Source organism: Solea solea, chromosome 2, assembly GCF_958295425.1.
Source record: "Solea solea chromosome 2, fSolSol10.1, whole genome shotgun sequence".
Taxonomy (NCBI): Eukaryota; Metazoa; Chordata; class Actinopteri; order Pleuronectiformes; family Soleidae; genus Solea; species Solea solea.
Genome location: NC_081135.1, coordinates 10,373,014 through 10,394,045, shown reverse-complemented (window position 1 = coordinate 10,394,045; position 21,032 = coordinate 10,373,014). Strand labels below are relative to the sequence as shown.

Below are 21,032 nucleotides of genomic sequence, written 5' to 3'. Positions count from 1 at the left end.
TAAAAAAATATGGACTGAATATGAGGTGAAGCTGCACATGTTATACTGCATCTCTTCTATGGATATTTCTCTATTTATGTATAGACTCTATATATAAATTTGAATATTGCTCTTGACATGAGCTAGAGCTGACATCCAGTAACCAATCCCAACTCCATGTACACTTACTTTTTTATTATTAGGGTTCGAGCAGCAAAGGTTGCAAGAACCCTCTTGAAACTGGTTATGATTTAAAATTCAACCCTATCACATGGGCGTCATCAGCAAATTTGATCTGGAATCCAATGACCCTTGAGCTGAGGACTTTTTCTGCATCTACTGTATGTGGACTTAAAATATTGGACTTACTTTCATCATAAAGACTGTGTGACATGGTTGACCAGCTCTGGTAGCATTTGCTTTGAAAATTTAAAATGAACTTGTAAAAATAGATTGTCCAGTGTGTAACGCGTCAGGGAACTACAGTGGCTGTTAAACTCCAAAAAAGGAGTTTCTCTCTCCACTCACTCTGTTGTTTTCACCTCCTTTTTTTCGTTAATGCATCAGCTTTGACCAGTGGTCATTTTTATTATTTTGCATTACCAAATATTAAGCGAAGTGCACCTACCTCCAGGCTGATGTACGTATGAAGGCTTATTCTAATTCTGTAAAAATCCATACAACTTTAATTTTAAAGCCATTATACCCTTATACAAACATATTTATGGGTAGTATTTCCAATTTTGGTAAATAAATCCTCCACCTTGGACTTTATGTCAATATGCATGCGTAACACTGATGGCTACAGTATTTTTATGTACTTTTTATCTATTTCCAAAGCTAAAAAACAACTTGACATAATTTAAAAATGACAAATCATGATGATCTTCTTATTTAGAGGCAAACAGATGATGGTACAGCAAATATGGGCGGCACCAGCGTGATTGACGGCTGGTATCGTCCAATAGGAGCCTGCTGGGGGTTCAGAACCAGTTGCTACTTGTCCTGAAGTCACTATCTGAGCTTTCCGTTATACCACGCGTCAGTCGACTCCAATCACAAACACTTTGATCCTGATGCTCTGTGATGCACATCACACTCACATGTTCCACATGTCACTGATAAATACGCCGAGGTGAGAAACACATCTCACCTCCGGGCGACGTCAACAATTAACTCCGATTTAAACATACGTTGTTGACAGGACTCGTGTAATTCCTCGGCTATAATGATCATAATTGCCTTTAGAGCAGAGCGGACTGTTTTCTGTCGTTAATTGCTTCTGGCGTTGTACCTCTGATTCATATATGGCAAGGCAGCGCGCACTGATGTACGCTGTAATGCGATAATATGGGCTACTTGAACATAAGCTGTGACACTTCATTGCGGGGAAGGAAAACGCAGGTGTTAGCTTTTAGTTTTTATAAGTGCAGAGGACCCTATGGTAAGTGAATGAGTTATTACAAATTTATTCAGTATGGGAAAATGTTTTTATGTAAATGTGTATACAATGCCTGACTGAGTCTGACTGCTTTAGGTTTGCCCCAAGTGCTCATGGGATGCTCTGACGGGCAGTTGGCTTAAGTGTTTTCAATGAGAGCTACACAGTGGCAGACTGGATACAAGGGCAAACTAATTCAAAGATATGTATTGAAGACAAAAAGGCTTCTGAATAACACATGGAACACAGAAAAGCCCCACCGCATGGATTTAAATTAGAACTCAAATCTACTTCGCTCTATGAAGGTCGCACGAGAGCTGATGTAGGATAAACACAGTCAGAGAAAGCGTACTTCTTCTGTCCAAGACTGTTTGTCACCTTCTTTAAGTGCAAGTCAGCAATAAAGGTGTTTCCTTGGCCCAATTAACCCAGCGGCTCCAGTGTGACGTGTTAGCAGCCACGGGGGGGAATAAATTCATAATAAAAAAAAAAAAAACACTTTTACTGAATTTTCTGTGATGTGCAAGAAGTGGAGCACTGTGCAAATTGCAGTGATGTGACAGAAAATCCTAGTTGTTGTCTTTTAGACAGTGTGTTTCCATGCAAAATGAAGCTACAATTGTTGTTTTATAGCCAATCCAAGTCCTTCTGTTCCCCAGACGTGGAGTATCTGATGCTTGCATTATGCGTCGGCCATTCTGGCTACCTAATCTTTACAGCGGTCATTTACATTCTCTCACACATCGACACTGACCGAGCACACAGGGGACTGTGTAGATCAGATCACGGCTCCATTCTGCTACTGCCCGCCTATAGGGGAAACAGGAAGCTCCAACCCTCAAGACGGTGCATCGCTGGCCAATCAGAATCCATGCTCCAAGACTGTTTTGACCACAGTGACTGGGACATATTCCACGTGGCCACTGACAACAATGGACAGTGATGTTCGCACGGCTCTGGCAGCACGGAGCTCCACATTTGTCTCTGCGAGCTCATCGGACTGCACGACCACGCCAACTACCAACTCCGGAAGACGATCAAGCCAGCGAAACGCAAGTACACGGACATCATTGACACACAATTCAACAATCCCTACTTAACACTCCAGCAGACTTCAGCTTATCTGTGCGAGGAACTTAACACCTTCTACGCTCGATTCGACACATTAAACACTATGAGACCGGACAGTGCACCGACATCGCAGTGCATACCGTGTCTAAAGAGGTCCTTCAGATGGATGAACACTTGCAAAGCGGCTGGCCATGATGGAATCCCCGGCCGTGTCTTCAAATCATGTGCTGCTGTTCATGAGGTGTTCATGAACATCCTCAACCTTTCCCTCTCCCTGACTGTGGTTCCTGCCTGATCCAAAACCATTGTCCCTGTCCCTTCTACAGGCTCGTCCCTGAACAACTGTCTTTGAGAGGCTGGTTAGGGACCACCTGGAGAAGATGGAATGCTGTTTGTAGATTACCGTTCAGCATTCGATATCATCTTTATCTGGAAGCTTGATGGGAAGCTACGGGACCTGGGACTGAGCAGCTCTCTGTGCAGCCGGATTCTCAACTTCCTGTCGGACAGACACCAGACTGTTAGACTAGGCAGCATCACCTCATCTGCCATCACACTGTACAGCAGCACTCCCCTGTACTCTACACCTACGCCTGCATGGCCACAAACAGCTCCAACATCATCGTGAAGTTTGCAGACAACACCATCATCGGTGCTGCTGTGGAAAGAGCGAGCAGCCTCCGTTTCCTTGGAGAACGTCACATGGGCAGTTCACACAAACAAAACAGTGAAGAAGGCATAGCGGCGTCTCTTCTTTCTCAGGAGACTGCAGAGGTTAGGCATGGGCCCCCGCATCTTCAGATCTTTTTACAGCTGTGCCATTGAGAGCATCCTCACCGGATGCATCACCACCCGGTACGGCAACGGCACCGCCTACAATCGGCAAAACTCGAGAGCCGAGAGTGATGCGATGCTCTCAAAGGATAATTGGGGGTGAGCTTCCCTCCCTCCAAGATATCTACAGGAAGCGATGCCTGAGGAAAGCAGGGGAATTCCTCAGAGACCGCCACACGTACGGGGCCAAAGACCAGTAGGCGAATTTAAAAAAAGAAAAAGTCCAGAGATGTAACTTTTTTTTACCTTTCCTTGACTAAGCAGTGACAGGACATGTCTGCTGACTCGACCAAAAAAAAAGAAAATACTGTGTGTGAAGGAGTATTTTCAGTCTGTGCTTAGTTTTCCATAACTCAATGCAAGTACTATAAATTTAAACAAATCGCTGCTTCTGCACTCATATATGCAGCAGTATCGAGCTCTCCTTGAAGAAATTATTTAAGGTCAATGACGTTCTGTGCCATCATTAGCTCTGTCAATCTGTAAAAGTCCGTCCAGCATCGCCATGCCAGCAGAGCTCTACTCTGCCTGTAGAGTTTTTCCTGCAGGGCATGTCGTGTTAACGTCAGTCCACCGGTTTGCCAGCGGGTATGTTTACACGAACCACTCGACTCCCTCACCTGTCACCAACAAAAAGGCCCGAGTTTTGACCCAGATACATACAAGCCCTGCACCAGCGGCCGGTCCAACTCCCTGCACCAGCAAAACCAATCACGGACTCTAGTCCAGACTCTGGCTTCAGTGCCAAAGCCAATCATTTCAGCAGCAAGACAGCTCCTCACTGAATCTCCTCTACTTTCATTATACTGAGCCTGAGGAGAGACTGTGAAGGAAGGACAGAGAAAGAAAGAGAGGGGGAAAAGGAAAGGGAAGGAGAGGAGAGTCAAATTAAAAGACTCCCATAGCCCCATACTCCAAACACATATTTAATTCAGTGATTGATTTGTTCATTAAAATACATCCCAAACTTAATTATTCCATCAATAATCCAAAAACCTAATGAAAAAAAGCACAGTACTATATGTGTATGTGTGTATGAGAGTGTGAAGGGGACAGAAAGTTTCAGTTAGTGAGCGATAAAGTAAGACAGCAGGAGACAGAAAGAGGGAGAACGGTGAGAAGGAGGTCATTTTTATAAACGGAATAAAACACACACACATAGGTTAGTGCAGCTAAGGACACCGCATTGACAAAGCATTATACTATCAACATTATCCTCACCACAATTCAGTTTAACCAGTTGAGGATTTAAGGTTGAGGTTCCGCCTCATTAGGACCAGCTTTTGGTCTCCATGAGGACGACTGGTCCTGACAAGGTCAGTGTTTATGCCAGAAAAAGCACTAAATACAAGCATGCACACACACACACATGAAGGGTATGTGTGGCCTGATATGGGTGATGTATCAGGAGATGTGGGGAAAGGTTTGACCTCTGTTGACCCCGGGCACACGGCCGCCATGGAAACAGAGGAAAAAGAGCAGCTCTGTTAAAGGAAAGAAGTGGAGGAAAGGGAAACTGGGGTAAAGGGAAGGGAGGAGGAAGAAAGTTAGGGGAGGGAAACAAAGAGTGGGGAGTACATGATGGTTGAAATTAAAATGAATTGAGGAAAATGACCATTAAGAAGAGAAAAGTGTATGTGAGAAAAAAGGAAATGTGTAGGAGAGGAAACAATGTAAAGAACAGGTGAGGAAAGAAAAGAATAGGAAAGGAAAAAAGTTTGGAAAGAAAAAAAGGTGGTGAAAAGGGGATAAAGAAAGATTGAGAATAAATTAAAAAACCATTCACACAGATCGAAAGAGACCCGCGTGTCCTGCTTTACGTCAGTGAGTCCGTGTGTGTGTGTGTGTGGCAGTAAGAGTGGGGCAGCCCTGAGTGTAGCTTTAGATTAATGGGGGCCATTATCTCAATGCCCAAAACACTCAGTGATGAAGAGTCACTGCCATGGCGACAGGCCTCGGCCAATCAATTTGCAGCACAGCGGTCAACTGCCCGGGTCAGAGCCCACATACGACTGCTGTTTATGCTGTTGCTGCGGTGAGGACCCGGCAAACTCCCATCCCACGGACACCGTGGTGAAAGTGGGACACACACCTGGCGGTTTTGCTTCAAATATATCGCAAATTTGGCGACAGAAAACACACTTTCGTGTGATTTTCCATGCACTGAAAAGGTTAGCGTACGTACGAAATACAGAAAGTGTTTACTTTTGGGGCATTTTGAGTAATTTACAGATTCTGAAAGTGTGATTTCTCATTTATAAAACCATGCATAAGCATGTCCTATGCCAGTTTCCCTATATAAATCGCAATTCACTCGCAATTTAGTGCAGCTTTTAAAAGGGTTGTTTGTCAAATCAACTATTTTGCACCATTGTGATTACGTTCTTTTTATTCCCTGCCCATTTGACTGAATCCCAGCAGCTTCAGTTGTGGCAAACTGATCGTAAATGACAGTAAAAAACAGTTCTGCATAATATTGACAATAATATTAACAATAATAATATTAATAATAGTACATTTGACTAGAATAACGTGTTATCTCATCACTGTTACGACATTCTTCATAATTAGACAAACAATCTTTCATAAGGAATGAAATTAAACTCAGAACTTGAAATTATCATTACAAGCACAATATTTTATTTATTTAACCTTTATTTAACCAGATAAAAGCGCCATCAAGATCAAGACCTCTCTCACAAGGGTGACCTGGCCAAGAAAGGCAGCAGCACACGTTGTCGTAGAAATATAAATGTGTGCAAAATTCACTCAGGGACAAAACAACCTATGAAATATCACAGTGAGGAATGGAAATAGTATGTATTATATATGTGTTGTACGCTATTTTTCTTCATTTTATTGTGCGTAATTGTTGCTAGTGCATTACGACGACTCATCGCCATTTGCCGTATGGTCTGCCACAAAAGAACAACAGTTCCCATGATTCCATGCTGCTTCATCAAACTAGATATTTGGTTACTGCTTTGACAGAGAAACTCCAAATGGCAACAATCACATACTGCACCTTTAATAATACACCTAAAAACAGGCTGCTGAAAACCGTTTCTGAATTCAAGGGCCATTTCTAAAGTCCACTGTCCTGTATTCAAAGTGAAGACGCACCTTCAAGGACCGAGTTTCAGTGTTCAAGGATATCTTTAGTCCTCCACAATGGGGACTTTGTTATGCAGCAGGGGTTCACAGAAAGCCACAATACAAAAGGACGACGACGACGACAACAACAACAGTAAATCACGTAACTAGTGCAAGGGGATGGAAATTAATACCAAGTACAAATATGCAAGAGTGCGAGTGCAATTTCCATTCAGCATGTCCACAGCACTTGGGATGAAAGACATGGGGTCTCCTTGTCGGCCGAGGAGACGTCCTGCAATGACAGCTTTTGAGCAGCCATTTTATGGACAATTTGTGACAGATGCCAATGAAGATTAATTTTGCCGGCTGCTGGAAAATCGCTCATTTATACGCCAGCGTAGGATGAACACAGAGCCCAAGTTGAAAACACCATCCGGTGGGTGCTTGTCTGAATCCAAACCACACGAGAGTGACCCCAATGTTGCCCTTTGACTTTGACGCCACACACTTGTCATCCTTGAATTCCAGAATCAGCGATGGTACCTTGCTGTTCGGATGTCAGGCACTGTCTCAGTTTTCCTCGGAACTATAAACTATTCAATTTAATCAACACATTTAATTAAGATTTTCTGCAAAATGGATAAGATAAGGATAATTTAATAGTATTTAATAGAGCCTTGTAGTAACGTATAAATACGGTAATAAAAATCAAAAAATAGTCTGATAGACTGTTTAATATACGACACATGACTTATTTTGGCATACAAAGAACCAACTCGTAACCAAAGACTACGCTATGTAAAATGTGAATTAACTTTTATTAGTAAATTTGGTAAGTTTCAGATTTCACTTCATAAATAACATTGATGGAGGGGGGCCCAAAAAATACAGTCTGCCTAGTATAGTCCATTTATTTAATCCGGCTCTGACCGGACTCACGCTTGTTCATTTCATCGCTCACCAGCTCCCGCAGCTCTGATTGCAGGTACTTGTAGTTAACCGTTTCTGAACAATATTCTGCCGGTTATTTTCATGTGAATGGCGAAAGATTTTTCTTCATAAGAATGATTGTGTTGGACATTACCAGGCCCCCGGCACACCTCATTATACTTTCCATAATAATTGTGTTTACATTCTTCCATTCACTCTGTGGTGCAGAGTGATGATGGGGAGGTTTCTGTTGTCTCACTTATGAATAGAAGACTTTGGAGAGCAGTTATCAACGGCAAAGTAATGGTGTTTACTTGGGTTTGACTCAGGTTGTGAGGGAGAATGATGATAGCAGGTAGCAGAGAGGTTTGTCTGTGTTTACAGTCTGATGTGACCAAAAATGATCAAATTACAGAGGCATTCATCACTTTGTTTTCACGATAAACAACATGAAAGCTTGTTTGGAGGAGACCAGACTCCTTCAGGTATCCAAATACACATCAACATATCTTAGGAATATGATGCACTGTTACGGATTAGTCTACACAGAGACAAATAGACAAATAGATATAACTTAAAGTAAAGAAAATAGGGCTGGAGCATTTCTTTCCACCATTTCTGAGTCACAAATGAGTGAAGCAGTTTTCATTTCATTAATTTTTACATCTTTACACGACAGATTTTGAATCTCATTTCATCACATTAAAGAATTGGGTTCACAATCTGAACATTTTCTGATTGATATTGACCAACTATTGCTTTTTTTTTGTTTAGGAATAAGGAAATAACGTCACTGATAAGAATTACTCTAGTCTATCATTAGTCTAAGAATCGAATAGAGACTGGTTGGGACCCACAGATTCAAAAATGTACAATATTTCAGTAAATTCATGGTAAATCACTGGCTTCAAGTTGAATTAGCACTTCTGCAGTAAATTAGAGAGTGCATATCTACTGTTATTGTGTCAGTAAATCACAAGAATCAGCTCACTGCAACTTCACAATAGTGTGATTTAGCAGTCATTTTCTGTTTAAACACACAATTTAACTATGACTTCAACTCAACAGTACCTTGTTGTATAACAAGGGTGGAAGCAGTTAGAAAAGAAACTGTTGAATTATGCACAAATTTGCCCTTTTTTTGTGGGTCCCAAGGAATTTGTTGCCTGGAAACGTTTGCGTTAATTCGCTATTACATTTGAAATAAGATGGTATCTATGACATATTATGACCATATCATTTCCATGTTATTACTGAAGTGTAATGATCAATGTTATATACCTGCCTTTCAGTGAGACTCTTGGGCCTAAGCGTAAATATAAAGCTCAAGGCGGCAGCTGGATAAACTGAGATTACCACAAAGAACGGGACACAAAAGCTACAAGAAAAGTCCTCGGCCTTTGATGCGTCATTTTATGGCCTTTGGCTTGGCTGTGAAGATCTTTGCTCTTTTCATACCCTTTTCATCACCCTGTCCTCCTGTCATACGTGCACTTTTACAAACCGATTGAAAGCATGTGGTGAATTATTCTCCCCCCTTTTTGCGAGGAAAATTGTGTGTGTGTGTGTGTGTGTGTGTCTTCGTTCCCCTGGAAGGACAAGTTTCCCTTCGTTACCTTGAGAGTGGAAAAAAAGATTGCTCAGAAGCGAACCTAAGAGACTATCTTTTCTTTTTTGCGTGACTGAATGGCCTCGCTGCTCAGAAACAAATGAAAACAGTGAGACAAGACTCAGACGTCGCACATGTGATCATTAGGACGCGTCAGCTCAAGATATAAACCTTTAAGTCCCATGTGAGAGTTTAACGAGCATTTAGATAGCTTTTACTTATTAATGAGAAAGATGGCGGCATTATTGGAAAGGGCAAGTCTTTCTGAGGCTATTACTGTGTGAATTGAGTCTCTAAATTATCAAATCAGTCTATCAATATCAGTCAAACGGAATCATCCACACGAGTGAATCGCAGTTATTCCTATCAATCACGGCCAATTGACTGGATTGGACGTCAGAGTGAAGAGTGGTTCCAGAACAGTGGTGAATAATCCTCTCCCCTGCTCCTCCTCACTTACAGAACCGCCAGGAAACTGACACTTCCCCTCCTGCTGTCGCCACAGGTGAAATCGAATCCAATTAAGGCCAATAAGTACCTGCTTAAGTAACCCGCTCCTCAAGCTCTCGGGGATCATCCATCACAGGGGGAACGGAAAGGGTTAAGCTCTGCCACACTGAAGGCCCCGGCCCATGAAACTGACACGCTCGTCACCGAATCAGACAATCAGAACAAGACAATATATCGTCTTTGACTAGGATCAAAACACCTCAATGCCAAGAGTCTGACTGATGAAAAAGAGAATCTGTTACAAGAAGGAAATGATCTGCAGATGAAGGTTGTTGTTTTTTTGAAATGGTACTACGGTTTGAAAGGTGAACGAGGACTGAGATGTTGTAAAGCTGAATTATTAGGGAAGAAATACGAAGAAATAGATTATTGCAACTCTAGTTTCAGTGCAGCATCTGTTTTATCCAAGGATATTGCCGCTGTCATGGTTTTAAAACTGATGCAAAACTAACACTTGTTTCCTACATTTTTTAAAATAGAAACAAATGGATGCAACTGTTACAAAACAATCATTATAAAAGCTCGACCTGTGTGTAATACATGAAAGAAAAATGATAGAAAACAATGAACAGGAGCTTTTGCAATTTCAAAGCGATCGACTACAAAATGAGCCACCATTTAAAGGGCTAGTTTGTAAGAATTAGTGACCTCTACTGGTGAGACTACAGATTGCAACAACTGAGGACCCTTCCCCTTTTCTTCAGTTCATGCAAAATGCATGCTTTGGCTGGTTTGTCCTTTCAGGCTGCCGTAGAAACATGGCGGCTACCTTAAAGTGAGGCCCTTGCCTGAAGTGCATAAGGTCTCTTTTAAGGCTCCAATTATACACAAAGATAGCCAATAAACCCTCCTAAATATTACACTGCGACACTGGTCGTTCTAGGTGACTTCTTTTGGCATGTCAAAGATCAGTTTAACTACAGCATTAAAAGTGGCAAAGTGAGTTTTTGGTTGAAAAAGATTACAGATTTATACCCGTGAAATGAAGAACCTATATCTGGGGGAACAAATCCAGATAATCGTCTGTCATCTACACCGAGCCACATACAGCAAATGTTTCAGATGACAAATGTTGGTTTCCCCACATGACATGCAAATGTCAAGTGGGGAAAAACCTTTTAGCAGCTCAGATGCAACAGATACAGATCATTTATGGGAGCTAAAATGATCCTGCATGCTCTCATATCTATTTGCAGGGATCAAATGAACGCCACAACTGTCGGAACAACACGGTTCGCAGTCCCTAGGGGCAGAGCTCTCACTAATTATTGCATAATTTTGTGTGTAATTAGGTGATTTCTTGTCAATTTAGCTGCCATCATCACAGGGGCAATTATACTTAGCTTTTTGACAAATGTAAATGACATGAAGTGAAAGTGAGCTGCCCTCAGCGAGTGGTCAGCACAATAAACTGGACAAAAACCTCTTCTGGTTAAGCTTTGTAATTGCCCAATTTGTCCTCATTTTTTTTATTTCACGCATTTCCTAACGACATTTACCAACAGCAAAGACCACATACTGTATATTCATAATACTAATTAGCAAACTGATGAAGTGACACAGCGTCAACAAACCACAACTGATTAAAAAAGTATTCAACATAGTTTTTTGTTTTTTATAAATGGCGTCACACTGATACGGGGGAAAGTTTTACTGCTACATCACAGCATATGTCTGCCTGCACAGCATGTACAGCACCAGCAGCCCCGCAGCCTCCTGCCATCCTCTACTTATGACTCACACAAGTTCAATCACACCAGACCGGGCTGCCTGCCTTCATTTGCAAACAAAACACACATGTTATTTGTGTACGCGAGTGCACACAAAATACGTTTCAAGCCTCGCTGCTCCCAGAGCGACTCGCGGGCGCAGATTTTGTTTGAGTTGCAAATAATGGACGGTAATTAGTTCACTTTGTGCGTGTCGTCACTCGTTTCTTGACGGAATAATTCGCCTCTGGGAGTAGAGCTCCGGCTTGACGACGTCACATTACCGCGAGGGAGGTCGTGGAAATGATCAATGTGTCAAGCGCAACGGGGTAATTAGGATCAACGGGGGCAAATTTTGAGTTATTTTTACAAGAGTCGCCAGCAACAGCCACTAAAAAAAAAAAAATAAGCTCTGCATTTGTCCTGAAAATGATAGGCTTTCAAATATTCATCTGCTTCTTTGCGAGAAAACAATTTGCATAATCTGTTGCACGTCCCCCCTAAAGCCCACATCTATAATAACACATTATGAACATGCATATAAAGCATCCCGTTGCATCTTTAAATTCTATATAATCAGAGTTGTAAGCATTTACAACAAGTCATTATTAGGCCAATAGTGTGTCATATATTTATAACCATTCATACAAATTCAATAATGTGCAATATATGCATTTTTATGTTGTTCTATTTGGATGAATCTTAAATCTTAAAGCAGACCTATAGTGAGTGCTTATAGTGACTTATAACCGACTTGTAATGAATTATATTTATCTACAGGGATTTCATTACTTTACTTAAAATGCCCCGTGGACACTTACAGTGATTTATAATCACATTATATCACACAATAATGTATCGCAGCAACGGAGGGGGATTTTTAATACTTTGCAAATCTTTGCCTTATAGTGTGTGAGGAATTCACAAAATATATAAATAAAGGTCATGATATTAAGAAATTAAAAACAAGTGTGTACACAAAATTAAAGAGTAAAATTGAACTGACGCTGATTAGTAAGATCTATCACAGCTTCACTGAACGTGCTACTTATATAAAACTTGTCATAAAACCACCACTAAGCCTGGACGGCAACATGGAAAACCTGAGTATGGAAAGGTCACACAGATTTCGGACAGAATAAAAAAAAGGCCACAAACCACAAAGCAATTGAACCTACGAAACCCTTCCTCACACACACACACACACACACACAGTACAGTAAACGCAGCACCAGAAATCAGCTCCGCGGTGTTGACTCACCTTGGCGATCTGGACACACCAGTTGAGCAGCAGCTGCGAGCCAATGTTGTCCTTGTGCTCGTGCACGTAGTCGAGGAGGCAGCCGTGCGGCATGAGCTGCGTCACCAGCTGGATGGTGGGGCTCAGGCAGACGCCCAGCAGACGCACCAGGTGGGGGTGTTCCACGCTGGCCATGATCAGGGCCTCCTGGGTGAGATGGGGAGAGGAAGACAAGAGAGGGACTAAGAAGACTTTCATGCCTCCAAATGACTGGAGCTGGGGATACATTGAAACAAAAGAGAACGTTGAAAAAATGTTGCACAGTTTGATGCCTTATCAATACTTATGTCCGTGTTGGATCATTGTTCAAAGTTGGAGCCTCAGTAGGCATGAGATATGAGCATTACAGAGAAGAGTTACATTAAAAAGTCAATGTCATTGACGGGATCAGTTCAGGTTTTGTGAGTAAGTAAGGTTCATATTGACATGAGATCAGCCTTGTCAGACAGCCTTTTCCACCTGGAAACTAGAGTTTGTAAATGTCGGAAACAGCTCAGATCTGAGAAGAGTTGACAGTTGGGGCGTCCTCCATCCTTCTGCCTGTGAATCCTAGAGTTATGGTATATATATGGTTTTGGAGAAAAGGGGGAGAGGGCAGAGACGTCATGTCAAAATGTCTGGCGCCTTCCTCTGCTGATACCTAGAGTCGACCTTGGGGAGGACTGCGTGGTTGAGTTATCGATCCTCTGCCCCAGTGACGTTAGGTTCAACAAAGATACAATGAGGAAGACTCGGGAGACAAATTACGGGTGCCAGGGTTACACAGAGGCCTTTGATATTTGTCAGTTTCAGCTGGTCTATACTGAGTTTATAGGGTTGTGCTTAGGAATGTAAGTTGCTAATTTTAATTAGTTTTTCCTGCACCAAACTCCATAGAGAAAATCTGTGTTTTTAGCTGTCGTGGACATGGGAGCCTCTGATCTACTGCTGCTTTGTTTGGTAAGTTGGTGACACTTAAGTAAGCAAGAGAAGGAGAGAGCATTTTTACCACATTCCCAAACATCCCGAGGGTTAAAAAACACACTCGGAACGATCATAGAAGATATTATAAGGGTCAGGTATATTCATTTTGTCTAATTCTGGGATATGCTGTTCAATGTCCGAGGGTTTAAAGAGTGCAGTGAACTCCATGGTGGTGTAAACAAAGGGAGTCACCTCTACATTTGATCTCTTTTTTTCCATTGAAAAACGCCACGCTGTATTCCAAAGACTTCCTCACGGAGGTGGAGCAGGATGCATAAATTAAGACATCCACAGCATCTGTCCACGGAGCATTCCCAGAGCGGAGAAAAGAGCCTGCAGAAACATCTCTTCATCTGATGCTTTTCATCTCATTTTTCAACTTGCGCAGAGGTTCTTAAATGTTGCACCAGTGCAAATCAAAACATCCCAAATATATATATATATATATATATTAAAGAAGGCTTATGATTCCTGATGCTGTCTAATAAAAAAACAGAGTGTCTGATTTCATGAGCTACTTTTCTTTTTTCTTCTTGTCTGGTTTGATTCAGCATGCAAATGCGTTTTATGGCTTCTCTCTCTCTCTCTCTGTCTCAGCAGCAGATGAACACGGCGATTTGAGCGGCCGAGGCTCAACGTCGGGTAATTGTTATTGCGGAGCCGTGAGTGGAAGCATGTGCGCCGGTGATGAAGCGTTACGACGGGCGTATATACGCAGAAGCTCCACTCTGAGTTAAAAACACTCACTTCAGTCATTCTCATCCTCTAACCCCCCCCCCCCACCACACACCTCTCATTCACACTCTCTCAGCAGCTCTCTTCATGATCATGCACTCGAGCACACACACTCTCTCCGCCTCTCTCTGGCATACAGCAAATGGTCATGCTGGTGTATATCCAGGCCTGGCCCCTGGGGGAAGATGATAGATAGATGAGGTGCCTTTTTTAAATTTAGATACTAAAGAATGAGCTTTTAAGGGGAGCAGTGGTGGCGGTGGTTGCGGTGGTGGTACTGTGGGTGTGAGTAGATTAATTCCAAAGAGGAGAGGCCGGGCCATAGGCCACGGCACAGCTTGTGGCACATCAGTGAACTGATTTACACAGAGCCTTGCAGCAGCTTAGTAGTGCCACTACATCTCCTCCTTCATAAAACCACCTGCTTCCCTCTCCAACGGCTGCATGTTATACGACTGCGGCCTCATCTACGCAGCTCTCACAACAAGGATGATGAAGGAGAGGGAAGGGAAGGAAAGAATGGAAGAGGAAAATAATAATCCAGTTCAATTTAGTCTGTTTAGAAATGAAGTTCCTTGTTTTCAGGGGCATGAAAATAAGAGATTGGGCTATGACAACAAACGGGTCACGTTGACCTCATTGAGTCAGGATTGTAACAACTATTAACTATTTTAGATTAGTAATTCTGATTGGACGGTTTACATTAAGCAGATTTATTCCACTTGGGCTTTAATTCCAATTATTATGTTCACGTAAACACAGCTAGTGTTGGGTAGTAACTTATTTACTACAGCTGTCTTTTTAATATTCGCTGAATTTTAGTAGTTAATAATTATATATGGTTTGTGCTAGCAGTTTCTAAAAGCTCAGAAGATGCACGCCAAACCCAACGTGTGGTTATTACGGTAATTTCACCGTAATAACAATTAAATAAAATTAAAATATATATATATTTTTTTTTTATGTACAACTACAGTGTTTTTCTTCATTTTAAATTGTTAATACACTATTTTAACATGCAGTAAAAACATTTTTTACTGCATTTCTGGCCCTTTAATGGTTAAAATAAGCCAGACAGACATTTTGAGGCTTAGTCGTTAAAGGGTTAACAATGTAAAGTGACTCTCACCAGTGTATCTTGTTTGAGAATCAAATGAATGCAAAGACAGTTACTTATTATGAATTTGACTTTTAGTTTTGGTTGATTATTTAAAATCTAAAGAACTGTAAAAAGCCCGAGGTAACATGATGTCTCCTTGAGAAATGCAAAAGCAACTCAGTGATAAAACAGTTAGTATGTGGAACACCCAACTTATCACTAGCACTATCTTAGTTTGCTTAGCTTAGTTAGCTTTTGAGAGAGTACCATTTAAAGGAGTAATAATATGTAATTAGTGACAATTCCTGAGCAGCTTGCCACAAAACTAAGTGCAGAGCAAGCACTTTTATTCGCACCCTGTGATCCCAAAAGACCAGGGAGTTGTAAACTATGTTGGGGTAAATTCTAGCTCTTGCTTTCTACTCTTGGGGCTAAATGCTACACAGAGATGTGTGGAACGTGTGTGTGTGTGTGTGTTTTGGTTTCTCGCTCATCTCCCTCCGCACTGACCTCCATTACTGCCAGGTGACCCTCCGTCTACGTCTTACTCCCTTGCTCACTTTCCATGACACACACACTCTACAAGCTAGGTGATAGACTGACACAGCGCTGTGTGCGAACGTGTGTGTGTGTGTTTGTGCGTGTGTGTGTGTGTGCATGAGAACACACTTAATGAGAACATTATTAGCCCTTTGCATTTCACATATCACTCACTCACTCGCTCACATATTTGCCGACACAAGCATATCAGCTCACACGTGAGTGAGGCCACCGCCGCCACCTGGGGAGCCGGTTGTTGTAAAGTGTGTGTGTTGTTTGATTATCTATGTGTGTGTGGATTTCCAGAGTGTGTTTGGAGCTGGCACTCCAGTGGCCGCTTTCCCAGTGGTGAGGCGTGAGCCTGCCTTTAGATTGCTGTTTAACAAGCCGGCAGACAGAGCATATTGGCTCTGGATGGACAGAGACCCCCACTGGGAAAAGTGGAGAGAGGAGAGGGAGGAGGGGGAGATGGTCGAAAGGAAGATAACGCAGAGGTAAAGGAGTGAGGAGAGGAGAAAAGGTGGAAAATCACAGCTGCGTCATGGTCACTTACAAAGAATTTATTCAACCTCATTATTATACTGAGAGTTTTTCAACAATAAACATATCCAGTATTGAAACAGGCTGCTAATTTCAGAAGTCGATAAGTCTCGCATGAGTGAAAGTGACTCAAAATGCAAATAAAAGCATGATTTAGATGCGTGTTTTCTTTTTTTAAAGGCGGTGATTTTAAGGCTGCAACAACACATATTTTGATTCGCAAACTCGAAGATTATCTTTTTCTGTTGTCGATTTAATTGGAAAATGTTTCCGGAAATTGCTCAGCAACACTGCAGATAATAACAGTTGAGAGGAGTGAATTCAGTGTATTCGGGCTTCTAATCTGTTCCTTTCACACTTTAATCAAATAAAACCATCAGAGCAGGAAAAATAGAGGGAACTCCTGTTGTTGTTTTCTAACTGGAATTACAAAAGAATCAAAAATATGAAGTCATGTCATGCATGCTCAACCAGATAAGGTAATATTTTCACTTATGTGAAAACGGAGACAAGTTATAGGTGTGAATCTCCCATAGCGCTCCTCCTTCACTCTTAGATTCCAATAAAGTCCCGTCTCATATAAACAAGTGCCTTTATTTAATGGGAGTCCCGTTCAATACATGTCTGTCTGAATGGCAGAGTTCACTTTATTATGAGCTCCGATTGAGATGGTACGCTCATAAGAGTTTACTGCAGAACACAGCATTTAAACCATGTGACAGACTCCGTCTCCTAGTTGATAAATACAAAAAAGCAGATGCAAGTAGTGGCAGGACAAATACTCACATCCATGAACTCAACGTTGGCTTTGGGACCGGTGGCCTCATTGAGGATTTTGATGGCCACAGGGATCTTCACCGTCTCACCTTCTGGGACCCAGATGCCCTGAAAAAACACACAACCAAACATCGTTTTACATCAACTTTTACTTTTTATTCCTATTGTATTATGTGTCCATATAGTTAAGGAAGTTGACTGAGAGATTAGAAATGGGTAGGACTAGATAAGTTTATACTTCCTCTTACTTCTTTTCGGACATGTAATCTTAAGTGGTCTGAATTTGCTCTATGAAAGGAAAAAAATAAATAAATAAAACAGCATGAATTCTAAGATTTCAATTCTAATCTTAGAGTTTGACACAGTTTGACGCAGCTAGCTCAAACTAGTTTGTTGAATGCGTAGACTAGCCTTTTTTTTCCCCAAAATGGCCCACTTCTGGGTGGGCGGAGCTAATTGAAATACATTGGAAATTTGTTTGGAATCATAAGAACAACAAGCGTACCAAGTTTGGTTAAAATCAGAACAACTATATGCAACTTAGTCATGATAGAAAACCCCCCAGAAATGTAGCACTTCACGCAATTTTGGCCACTTTCTCTCACGTCAAAAAATAGTAAGCCTGACAAACTCACCAAATTTTGTCCCTATCCGACGACTCTTGTCTGACCATGACTCGACTATTGAGCCCTTTATGACTTTGGGAGTCTACCTCCGCGTGTACGTCGCCATCTAGTGTAACGGAGGTCATGACACACTTCATTCAATAAATCAATTCCCCACTACTGCTTACATACTGGGACAAGGACAGAAGTCTAATAAATGGCAAAGTGACTAAAATTTATACCCCAGACTTACCTACTGCCTGTGTGTGTGTGTGTGTGTGTGTGTGTGTGTGTGTGTGTGTGTAAGCATGCCATGTGAGACACCGTACAAAACTAAAAATAAAATAAAAAAAATTCCGAGCTGTGCTCATTCTCAGGAGAGTCTAAACACCTTCAATAAAATGACAAGGAATAAAATTAGTACACATTAGGATTTTATTCACTTTACTAAATCCAATCACCTGCTACAAGCAAAGAAGCTGCGGATCATAATACGGTTATAAATTGATGGCAGGCGAAGTATGCAAATTAATTGTAATAAAATATAGCTATAAAACTACAAGGCAGCCCGTCAATAGTGCTACTGAGAAGAATTTAAAGCCGCTGGTAGACAGTGCAGTGTTTATTCAATGAGTATGAGTTTTTTTTGGGGGGGCGGTATGAATAATTTTGCCAAGGGCAGTGAATTTGGCAAGCGAACGGCTCTTTCTCTTCCAGATCCTTGAGCAGCCCTTGAGCAGACTCACATCTGTCAGGAAACACTGATATAAAGGGAATGTTTATTCTTGTTGTTTTAGGTTGTCAAGCAGCGTTCTGCCGGGGAGAGGGCAGAGCGTGTGAGCTTGAGTGTCGTCTTCACCACTGAGCTGACGTTTGATTTATCATCGGGGGGCTGTATAATTGAAGGAGGACACATATACACACACACACACACACTGGCAGGCTCGAGGAGATGCGCACACTGACCTTGTAGACGGTTCCAAAAGCTCCCGAACCCAGAATCTTGACCCTCTTCAGCTCCGTCTCTTTCAGGATCCGCAGCTGAGCCTGATTAGGTGCAGTTCCACTGGGGGTCAGAGGCTCCACCAGCTGAAAACACACAACACACACACATATATTAGATATAGAGGGGTCAATCTCTTCTTAAATCACAATAATTTGTATCTTTGTATCCACTGTGTTGTTTTGCTTAAAATCTGACGGCAAAATGAATGCACCACAGCTTCACAGTGACCATGTATACCACCAACACTTGGGTGCCTTTAATGTATGAGCAAACATTTTTGACATTGTAAATATAAAGTTAAGTCCGCCTGATACGACGTGCACATACAATCAAAATAAAAGAGCATTTCAAGGACATCTGGTTTCTCATTTTATAACGTCTAAGTGCATCAGCCAAATCATGGCTCGCGAAGTTTAAAGAGTTAACACGACAATGAGATATAAAATAAACGCGGAATCTCAAGACCTTAGCGAAGTCTCGTGGGAGTCTTCCACGAGACTTTTAAAGGCAATGGAATCAAGACGTATCAACACAGGAGCCTCATTCATCCAGCTACTAACACATGAAAGACATATTTGACAGATTGGTTCAGAGCACATTTAGATCATCATGGTCTGCTTCAAACCAAGTGATGCGACCAAAAACTTTTCTAGACTTTTCTAAACAGTTAATGTTGATAACTATGAAAAACAACATGGCTGAGAGTTTTGCTCTTCAGTTGAAGGCATCAAGTGAATGTGGATTTAAAAATCTGTATGGACAGAAAGCGACAAAACACTCACATATGGGAGGCAGAGCTTTCAGCTCCCACTTTGGGTCTAGGAGGCAGACACTCAACCTATATTTAAAGTTCAACTTAAAACTTTCCATGCTACAATAGGCTTAGACCTTCAACACCACAGCTCAAATATTAACTATAACTATATATCATATAGCTACTCATTACTGCTAACGCTAATATTATCCTCATCCACCCATTTATCAATGGCTTGTCCTTTTCTGAGGGTGAGATGAGGAGCTGGAACCAATTCCAGATGGTGTTGGTGCAAGAGGCATGATGTCATTAATGACGTTATTGATATTCAAAATGAGCCTGGTCTCCATCTTCTTCTCTTTCCACTCTTTTTTGCTTGTAATCTGCTGAACTTGACACAGACTGCACGTCTGTCCATCCAGGGCAAGGCTTTTTGTTGAGTTTGTCCTCTATCGATGTGAGGGTCTAAGGATACTTGCGTGAGGGTCTAAGGATACTTGGTATAATTCTGTGCACAACGCGCGCAGACTCTTGTGTGAACTGAATTTCCGTCCCACTGGTAGGTGGAGTATAAGCCCCGCTCACCAAGCAGAAAAAAGATTCCGACAAGAGAGGAAGACGTCGCCAAGGATAGTCATTCAATCCTTGACCTGGTGACCACCGAAACCGGCTTACACTCCGACTCCCCTGCCCAATGGACCTTTCAGCTGTGACCTTTCCCAGTGTCCAGACTTGTACCACCACCCGATGGGGAAGTGGGATACTACAGAACCCTGACGCACGAGTATACCAGGGTCCGCGATTACGTGCAATGCACTTTGGCGTGCACGGCATGGGCGTGGAAGTATACCAGGGCCTTAAAGCCCTTTGAAGCAAATTGTGTTTGTGATGTTGGAATTGACTTGACACACACACATATTTATATAAGGTTGAGAATAAGTATCCTACTGAAGACCTCTTGAAGCAAGTAGGGTCCAAAATTACAAGAACTCATTCATGCTTTTCTTTTGTTCCATGTCAGGTTGACGTGACACACACACACACACACTTTTCAACTTTTATGAAAGACTAATAATAATAATAATAATAATAATAATAATACTTCACATCCAGGGGTGTGAACATGAAGTACTGTCAAAACTGGCAGCCATTAGAGTGGGCTGCCGCCCTCTGCCGCGTGCCCACCCCACTAAACAATCGCAGCCTTTGGTGTCAGCTGCTATCACAGCTGACAGAGAGTAGCAGCTCCACCAGCTGTGCACATACAAAACAAATTCCAATTCAAGGTTATGACAAGCCTCCTCCGCGCTGCCTGGCTGCCAGTAACAGCTGACACTGAGCTGAGTCCCAGCAGCTGGCCGGCCACCCGCCTCACCATCAGCCGCCCAACAAAGCTTTGGCTGCTAAATATAAAGAGCAGGAACTGGCACCTGTAACTGAGCTGCTGATAGATCTGAGCCAGAGGGAGGAACACAAAAATACACACACGTATGTACACACACACACACTCTTTGACCACTTTATTAGAAACACA

General features: G+C 42.0%; 1 protein-coding gene across 3 annotated transcripts in view; it reads right to left on the bottom strand.

Annotated features, from left to right (window-relative positions):
- The window catches only part of LOC131450102 (receptor tyrosine-protein kinase erbB-4-like), a 253,626-nt gene that overhangs the window by 23,650 nt on the left and 208,944 nt on the right, over nt 1-21,032 (bottom strand). For 2 of the 3 annotated variants that reach the window (XM_058622190.1, XM_058622192.1), the window contains exons 18-20: nt 18,705-18,827; nt 17,143-17,241; nt 12,441-12,626 (exon numbers count right to left, since the gene is read on the bottom strand). In XM_058622190.1, coding sequence (XP_058478173.1) covers nt 12,441-12,626; nt 17,143-17,241; nt 18,705-18,827 — 408 coding nt within the window. The remainder of the gene's footprint in view (nt 1-12,440; nt 12,627-17,142; nt 17,242-18,704; nt 18,828-21,032) is intronic. The other variant, XM_058622191.1, reaches the window with a different exon arrangement.